The 9,668-nt window shown below is 45.8% G+C and overlaps 1 protein-coding gene across 3 annotated transcripts in view; it reads right to left on the bottom strand.

Annotated features, from left to right (window-relative positions):
* Nucleotides 1-8,527: 8,527 nt before the first annotated feature.
* CARMIL1 (capping protein regulator and myosin 1 linker 1) overlaps nt 8,528-9,668 on the bottom strand; it is a 325,537-nt gene continuing 324,396 nt past the window's right edge. For all 3 annotated transcript variants that reach the window (XM_061195770.1, XM_061195771.1, XM_061195772.1), the window contains one exon: nt 8,528-9,528. In XM_061195770.1, coding sequence (XP_061051753.1) covers nt 9,392-9,528 — 137 coding nt within the window. In that variant the 3' untranslated portion in view covers nt 8,528-9,391. The remainder of the gene's footprint in view (nt 9,529-9,668) is intronic.

Below are 9,668 nucleotides of genomic sequence, written 5' to 3'. Positions count from 1 at the left end.
TCACTGATTGGGTTCACCAGAAAGCCATCTCCAGGATGGAGATTGGTGTGTACGAGGGCTATTGGGAAGTGTTCTTGGGATCAAAGGAAGGAAGGCACCAGGACGGGGCAGAGGGAGAAACTGAGCTGTGATGCTGTCTCAATGAAGGCCTCAGCCTACCCTGTGGAGGGTTCTGAAGATGGGGTCACTTTTTCACAACTGTTGTGAGTTGGGGTGAGGGGCTGGGCCTTCATCAGCCACCGGATGAGCCACCAGGGAAGGGGTGTGACCTTGGGCAGGTTGGCTTTCTTCAGTAGAGGAAGGTCCCCCAAGGAGCAGACAGCCGAAGTGATAAATCTGTTATTCCTAAAATAAGGAGATCCGGGAGGTGCCTCCCAGGCCCCACCGCAATGGGGGAGCATAAACCAATAGAAAACGGTAGGGTAGGAAGAAAAAACCTCCTTCTGTCACCGCCTTTTCCCCTGCCATACGGAGCACTTACCATGAGAAATTATGTCATTCATTAACGTACTTGTTTATTTTCTGTCCCCTCTTTTAGATTGTTAGCTCCATGAGTCGAAGCTCCACGAGCCAAAGGATGGGAACTCTGTTTTACCAGACAAGCACCCAGACCACCTCCTATTGCGAGATAAGTACTCAACAAATATTGAACAAATTAACGAGACGAGAAGCCATAATTGGTGGCAAGAAGCCGGTCGCGTATTGCAGATGTTCTCAGGAGTCAGGGAAGGAGAGGAGAGAATATACTATGAAGCCAAATTCCATGGAACCAATGACCTGGGGAATCAATGAGACAGATTGGGTTGTGGAAATGCTCCGTCTGATGCTGTAATCGGGGTTGGACGGTCCTTCCAATCTCTGGGTGTTTTGCATGGTTCTTCATCCAAACTGGGCCTCCCTGGGAAAGGGAGTGAGACAGTAAGGTACATTTCATTCTTCCTTCTTAATCCATGACGAATCTTGTCATACGTAGTGACACTGGCCCCAGCCTTGTTGTGTACCCTCAAGGGGGCCGCCTACGTGCTAGTGGTCACTCAGCCCTGCTCCCCATAGCCTGAACACTTGGAATTTCAAAAGCAAGATGCCGGCGTGAAATTTGCAAGAAACCCACATGGCTCATGGGGTTCTTGCTGCTTTGCTTGTGTTTCGGTCACGGTCACTGTGGCTCCATGTGCATCATTGCTGGTAACGGGAGGTGCCAGCAGTCTTGGCTCTACTGACATCACCTCGCTCACCTCGGGGTCTTGCTTTCTTTGTCTTTCAAGATTGGTTGGAGGGCTAACTTCAGGCCAGTATTCAATTAAATAAAATTGGATTTAGTGGAGTGGAAGTTTCTTCCTCTTCCCCTTTCCAGGAAGAATCAATCTCATTAACATGTTCATGCTCCCAGGACTTTTTTTTTTATCTCCTCCTCCCTTTTTCAATTGAACTCATTAATGACACAGAATTTTTTTTTGAAGCTATTCAGTGGTTGGAGTGGCTGGCAAAGCTTGTTCAGGACAAGCTGTCTGCACAGCAGTCCTCCCAGAATGGGCACTCCTTTGGCAACAAGACTGAATTGATTGCTTTCCTACTTGAACAGGCTCAGTCCCCAAGGCCTCTCTGGGCCAGCCCCTTCTGGACCGTAAGATTGCCCTCAGACCCCAGGGCACTAGGGGCACTCGTTTCCAACCCTCTGCTCCTCTCCTTGGGCCTCTGAGGTCCCCAGAACCCACTAATCCAGACACGCTGAGCCCCTTTCCCACCCACTAACCCAGCAGGAGGACGAGGAGTATGGAGAAGGGTGGGAAGAGGCCAAGGTGCTGGGAACATACGCCAAAGGCCTATTTCCACCCGAACGTTCGGCTCTGTAAGTCTGGCCCGACCATCCTGCTCAGGTGTCAGCGTGCTCTCATAGGAAGCTACAGAAGCAGACCTTCTCCCAGAGTGCACCCCTCCAGCCAGGAGTCTTAGGGGGCCTCTGTATTAATCATGCCTTTTTATTTTCTGTAAATATGATGCATTGACATCTTGGGGCCTTGCTGACACTGGAGAAACTGCCCCTCCCAGGGCTGGCCAATTCCTAGAGATAGTAAACAGCGTGTGTGCCTTTCATTTGCAAAGTAACCAATCCAGAACCCACACACTCACCACCTACCTCCCCACTCAGGGCCACTATTCCCCTGCCCTAATCACTCCAGGGCCAGGTACCAGCAAACTTGGGACGGCCACCGTACTCCAGAACCCACTGAAATTATTCAAACTAACCAATCCGAAACCTCCTTACCCTGCCTTGCCTGTTCCTTCCCACAGAAACTATAAGCACCTCATTTTATTGCACTTTGCACATGTGGTTTTGTTTTTTGGTTTTGTTTTACAAATTGAAGGTTTGTGGCATCTCTGCATTGTCAGATGATACATTTTTTAGATTAGCACTTTTTAGCAGTAGAGTATTTTTTAATTATGGTGTGTACCTTATGTTTTTTAGATATAATGCTATTGCACACTTAATAGACTACAGTATAGTTTAAACGCAACTTTTATGTGCACTGGGAAACCAAAAAATTCGTGTGGCTTGCTTTATTGTGACATTTTCTCGCTTTATTGCAGCGCTCTGGAGCCGAATCCGCAATCTCCGAGGTATGCCTGTACCATATAGACTCTTGCCCATGTTCCCCTCCACCACCCCGCTCCCCAGAGGCGGAAGATGGAGTGTTGGGGGTGGGTGAAATGGTGAAAGGCATCAAAAGGTACAAACTTCCAGTTATAAAATAAGTCATGGGAATATAATGTACGGCATGGTGACTGTAGTTAATAGTACCGTATTGCATATTTGAAAGTTGCTGCACACGGTGGGGTGCCACTCCAGGACCTGGCTTCAGACCTGTAAGATCCCCTGTGCAGTAAGCCATTGATGTCTCTGTCACTACAGGTGGAAGACATTACAAAAGGCCTATCCGAGTTGTCTAGTAACGCAAAAACAAACAGTGTTTGGGGCCTAGAAGAGCTGTATGCACGACATACAAGACCCGCATGGACATCAGTAGTGACCAAGGGATCCACTTTGTCGGCCATGAAGTTCAGGAATGGGCCGATAAGAATGACACACACCGGCATCTCCCCCCACCTCACAACCCCACTGCTGCTGGGCTGTGAATGAGCTGCTTCAGCAACAACTGAGACGGGAAACCCGCTCCTTCAACGTGTGGACGCATCCCAGGAGCGATCGTCCCAGTGCTGACGCCATGTTAACCCAGAGGCAACTAGTCAACGCCATTCGGGTTCAACTGTTGACCACCGAAGGACCGTTGCCAACTGCTGGCCAGGACGATAACTCACTTCTGCCCTCGCCACAGGCTCTACCCCCCCGGGGAACACATTATAACATGGCCGTGGGACTGGCAGGTAAGTCTCTGTGGTTTGGGTTTGCTGCCTCGTGGGGAAGAGGATTAGAAAGGGACTTCAGAGGTTTCACCTGTCTCCTACCCAGCCCCACCTAAGAGGACTAAGGTAATTAATCCGGGCCCCCTACTGGAGAAGGGCACCATTGCACTAACCCTGCGGTCTGCTGTTCTATGGCCTCTCCAGTACTCGGCAGTGGCTGTGGGGACTGAGGGTAGACAGGCCGTGTGGTGCTGCGGGCCAGGACAGAAGCCACGGGCAGGGGTGGTGGTATCGCAGAATGCTGTTACTCAGTGGTCATCATCTGCCCTGTACTGTGCCTGTTAAACACCTTACGTTTCACCCCTAGTCTGAGCAGAGGGGATCTGTCCACAGACTGGGCGACAACAGCGGCTCACTGTGAAATGAGTCTGATGGCTGGATCTACAGGGAGATGCCGTCGTGGTCCTCCTCTGGCCCCTCCGTGACCCGAAAAGCACCTGACTCCATAAGTTTGCCCACCTCTTGGCCTCCTGATGCTCTTTAGCTGCTGTTGTCTGTATTGCATTTGTGGTAGCTGGTTGCAGTTCGCCTCTGTATACCTGACCCCTCGGAAGAGGGACAACGAGGAAGAGGGCTGGGCCAGGATGGTAAGGGTCGTGCAGGGTGTTCAGGGATGGAGTGTATGGTCAGGTCGCTCAAGATGGCTGTTGCTCCCTGCACATCCCCTGCTCGGCCGACACCTGAGTCACCTACGCCATACTCACAGGAACGTGCTTTCCCCCTGCCCCTTAGGCCAGAATGGCTTCACCTGCTAGTTTATTAAAAGGGAACATCGGCCCTCATGAGGGCCTGTGTGGGAGGTGCCCCGGCTGCCGGTTTCCTTGGTAACTGATGAGCCAAACTAACGTTAGTCAATTTCCCCTATAAATGGTAGACCCCCCCCCCACCACCACCACCACTGTAGGAAAGACTGCTGTTGTGTCCTGCTCGCTGGCTGCCTCACACGGTGGGGTGTTGCTCCAGGACCTGGCTTCAGACTTGTAAGATCCTCTGACCAATAAGCCGTTGATGTGTCTGTTGTTGTCTCCCGGGTCTTACTTAGGTCTTGAGGCTGGGCAACTACAAGGCTTGCAGGCCTGTGGAGTGCAGCCCAACAGAGTATTACAGTGGAAACTAATTACATTGATGTGTACAGTTACTAAAAATATTTTTAAGACAAATTTTGATTTAAAAGTGAATGTGCTTTAGAGGTGAATGTGCTTTAGAGGTGAACGTGCTTTATCAATTTATTAAATAACACGATCTAGCAGGATATCTCACAACTACCATAATTCTGAGTTGTGATGAGTGTGAAGGATGTCTTGCAACGCCTACAGTGATTGTAAACTGATAGGAAAATATCCCAAGTGTTGCTAATACAACCGTGGCTTGTTGCATATCCTCAAACTGAAGGAAATGCTAAATTGCAAACAAGGTTAAAGAAAATAAAGATGTAATTTTCACGATCCAAGTTCACAGATGCCTTGAATCCTACCCAGCCCGTGGCCTGCAGGTTAAGGACCTTGTTTAGAGTTTGTTAAATCAGTGGCAGGTGGACATCCTGGTCTCCTCTTTGGACTGAGTCTGGCTTCAGCTCAGGGGCACTCTCCAGGAGCCCAGCAGTTCAGGCCAGCAAATCACATCTTTGTTAGCAAATGGTCCCCCCTGCCCTCTGGCCTGGAGTGGGGAAAAAGCCATGCTTTTCCTTTGCAATCGTGGGCAATGAGGGTGCCATCAAGGTATCTGGCATGGGAGAGAGCAAGCTCGGCAACCTTTTGCAAAATCAGTTTCCACTCTATAGAAATGGAAGGGCATGGTGCTTCTCACCCCTTATCTCCATCAAGAGTTGGGTCTTGTGAGTCCTAGATCTCTACAGTTATCACAAAGTTTGATTTTTGTCATTACTGGGCATGTCTCATGGTCACTCTACACTCATGAATCACTGGTATTGGACACGATTATTTCTTTTTTTTAATTAATTTTTTTAGAGTACAGTTGCTTTACAATGTTGTGTTAATTTCAGGTGTACAGCAAAGTGAATCAGTTATATGTATACCTATATCCACTCTTTTTTAAATTCCCTTCCCATTTAGGTCACCACAGAGCATTGAGTAGAGTTCCCTGTGCTATACAGTAGGTTCTCATTAGTTATCTATTTTATACATAGTAGTGTGTATATATGTCAATCCCAATCTCCTAGTTCATCTCACCCCCCCTTCCCCCTTTGGTAACCATAAGTTTATTGTCTACATCTGTGACTGTATTTCTGCTTTGCAAATAACTTTATCTGTATCATTTATCTAGATTCCACATGTAAGTGATATGATATTTGTTTTTCTCTTTCTGACTTCATTCACTCTATGACAATCTCAAGGTCCATCCACATCTCTGCAAAGGGCACTATTTCATTCCTTTTTATGGCTGAGTAATATTCCATTGTATATATGTACCACATCTTCTTCATCCATTCCTCTGTCAGTGGACATTTAGGTTGCTTCCATGTCTTGGCTATTGTAAATAGTGCTGCAATGAACACTGTGGTGCATGTAATCTTTTTGAATTATGGTTTTCTTCAGATATATGCCCAGGAGTGGGATTGCTGGATCATAAGGTAGCTCTGTTTTTAGTTTTTTGGGTTTTTTTAAAATTAATTATTTATTTATTTATTTTTGGGTGTGTTGGGTCTTCGTTTCTGTGCGAGGGCTTTCTCTAGTTGCGGCAAGCGGGGGCCACTCTTCATCGCGGTGCGCGGGCCTCTCACTGTCACGGCCTCTTGTTGCGGAGCACAGGCTCCAGATGCGCAGGCTCAGTAGTTGTGGCTCACGGGCACATTTGCTCCGCGGCATGTGGGATCCTCCCAGACCAGGGCTTGAACCCGTGTCCCCTGCATTGGCAGGTAGATTCTCAACCACTGCACCACCAGGGAAGCCCAACATGTATCTTTTTGAATTATGGTTTTCTCCAGATATATGCCCAGGAGTGGGATTGCTGGATCATATGGTAGCTCTATTCTTAGTTTCTTAAGGAACCTCCATACTGTTCTCCACAGTGGCTACACCAATTTACATTCCCACCAACAGTGTAGGAGGGTTCTCTTTTCTCCACACCCTCTCCAGCATTTATTGCTTGTAGATTTTTTGATGATGGCCATTCTGACTGGTGCGAGGTGATACCTCATTGCAGTTTTGATTTGCATTTCTCTAATAATTAGTGACATTGAGCATCTTTTCATGTGTCTGTTGGCCATCTGTATGTCTTCTTTGGAGAAATGTCTGTTTAGATATTCTGCCCATTTTTTGATTGGGTTGTTTGGTTTTTTGATATTCAGCTGCATGAGCTGTTTGTATATTTTGGAGATTAATCCCTTGTCAGTTGCTTCGTTTACAAATATTTTTTCCCATTCTGTGGATTGTCTTTTCATTTTGTTTATGGTTTCCTTTGCTGTGCAAAAGCTTGTAAGTTTCAATAGGTCCAATTTGTTTATTTTGTTTTTATTTTCATTACTCTAGGAGGCGGATCAAAAAAGATCTTGCTGTGATTTATGTCAGAGTGTTTTTCTCTGAGAGTTTTATAATATCCAGCATTACATTTAGGTCTTTAATCCATTTTGAGCTTATTTTTGTGGATGATGTTAAGGAGTGTTCTGATTTCATTTTTTTACATGTAGCTGTCCAGTTTTCCTAGCACCACTTATTGAAGAGACTGTAGCAGGGATTTTATAGTTCTACTTTGTCCAGTCAAAACTCAGGAAAGACAAATCAAAATGCAAAAGAAAAAAAATACACTCTCTTCATCCTTCCATTTTCCTTTGTCTTCCCTACTCTGTCTTCCTACTCCGGTCTTCAGCAATTTGGCCAAGGGGTTGGGTTCTGGGCTAAAGTGAGAGTCGGGAATGCAGGTTTCTAGTTGACTGTGTACCTTAGGAAGAGCAGGACCCCAAACACAGCAGTGACAACCCTTGAGGGTCTGAAACCTCTATTTCCTTAGCGCCTTATAGAGTGGACATGAGGGTCAGCCTCATAATCTAGAGCCTTCTACCAAAACCTCCCACTGGGCTCCTTCAACAATCTATAGAAGGTGTTGGTTAATGTTCTTGCTCTGAAGAAAAAAAAGAGGAACAGGCAGAGAATGAACTCCAAATGGTTTCTACAGCAGGGCCACACTTGGGCAGTGCTTTTAATCTAGCAAGTAAAAAATGCTAATCATGGCCATCTCAATTTAGGATTTGCACACTAGGGGTTGAGGACAGGTGCAACATTTTTGAAAAACCAGGGCTGCCCTGCCTCCTTAGATTTTCTGTTGTAGTTTTTCCATATATTTTCTTTCGCAAAAAAGAAATGAGTCATTGTTTTCCCTTCAAGTTTGCAAAATTTCCTCTGGGAATACTGTTTTGCAAATGGAGAGTGTTAAAGTGCATCGTGAACAGAAGAAGCTGGATCACACGGGGAAACAAGCCAGCATGGGGCAGGGTCAAAGGCATGAGAACATCTTTTCTACCACAGGTGGAGCTCCCCATCGTAAGTAACCAGGTGTCAGTTATCCTCTTCATGGATTTTCAGTGGCCATTTTTTAATTGCAGTTTGACTTCTTTCCAACACCTGACACATGCCTGCCCAATTGCTGGACAATGGCCTCTGCAAAGTAGATCCAGACCAACCAATGTTAAACTAAGGAAAAATAAATTTGCAAGGTCAGCCTGCCCAATCTAGCCATACAACGATGCGTCCTCAAAACAAAGTGATTCCTGGCTTTTTTGGCCCCCGTTTGGTATATCTGAGATGGGGTGTAAATTACTGATAGCCTGATTCTTAGTTTAGGGCTTGCACATGGCACCAATAGGAAAACCATGGTCTGTAACTTACTTAGGTGAAGATTCCCAGACCCCTCTTGGACACTCATAATATAACCTTTCGATGAATTTCATCCTTTTGCCAAAGGTGAGAGCAGGCCATGGAATTAGCAAGTTGCATTTATTTGGACTGTAATAGGTTTTTGATTATCTGGTAACTGTGATTATTGTGGCTTTTTGGAAAACAAAGTTCATCACCACAAGCCAATCCTCACTAAAAAGTCACTGGAGAAAGTCACAATTCCACTTGTAAAATCATTTTATTGGTATAAATATACATATGAATAAAATACCTTCAGCATGTAATGTAAGTGAATATTTGTGAAATGTCTTAAAAAGTAGTAGTTTGATTTTTTTTACAGGTGTCAAAGTATTCTCTCTTAATCACACGTTAAAAGCTAATATGCAGACAGAAATTAAAGGCCTTCAAAAAACACGAATATTCATAAAACCTCATTCCAGTCAACTATATACATTAATCTGGGCACATGGTAGAATCAGCCACGGGCCTTTCACTCGGTTCTTAACTTGCTTGTTGATGGTATCGTAAAGGTCACCAGACCAAGTTTAAATGTACAATTCCACATCGGGAAGGAAGAAGTTCCCCATGGGAGAATGCAAAAACCATACCCAAGATCTAATATATATAATTTATACAAATTATTAGTGTGCTCTGTTAATATAATTACAGTGTGCAATTGCATACATCAAGAATAAATTGCTCTATCAATCAAGTCAAGTGCAGATTTGACACAGGTACGTGCAGCAGTACCCCAGGGTCAGCTGGATGGTGTTACTTGTGTGTGTCCAGTTACTTTGTTTACCTCCCAAAACTCATCTTACAGGGCAAACTGTAGCTGCCTCAGAGAAATTCAAGTAGGGCCCATGGGATAATTGCTGGCATTCATTGAAGGCATATGAAGGAATGCATAGAAATCAAATGCCAAGGGTTGGGAGAAGATCAGACATGTGCTTTGATTACTGAGAGATGGATCTGTTTCAGTTTTGGGGGGGGAAAAAGGACAAAGGAAAAAGCACCAAGAGAAGATGCTTAGAAAGTAGGAAGAGGTGTTGCCCTTGGTTCCTCTCTGATGGCCAGCAAACGCACCCCGCATGGTAAGACTTCTACATGGGTGACCGTTACACAAAAATAAACTCTTTTTCTGCTTCTTCCCCAGAGTCACTGGATTTGCTGCCTTGCTGGCCATCTTTACTGGAGGACCACTGCTTTTGTTCTTGACACTCCTGGGCCTGCTGGCCCCAGCTTCTCCTGGACACTGAAACAGAAAGGAAAGGAAGTCATTATAGTTGATGAACAAGAAGATGCCAGTGGCCTGAGCAGTAACGGGTGAGATGCAGGGGCCCTGAAGAGTGGGAGGGTTCGGGATGAACTTTCTCAAAAACAACCTGCCAAGTA

Source organism: Eubalaena glacialis, chromosome 7 (genome assembly GCF_028564815.1).
Source record: "Eubalaena glacialis isolate mEubGla1 chromosome 7, mEubGla1.1.hap2.+ XY, whole genome shotgun sequence".
Classification (NCBI taxonomy): domain Eukaryota; kingdom Metazoa; phylum Chordata; class Mammalia; order Artiodactyla; family Balaenidae; genus Eubalaena; species Eubalaena glacialis.
Note: the sequence above shows the minus strand (reverse complement) of the source record. Positions and strands in the feature narration are given on the sequence as shown.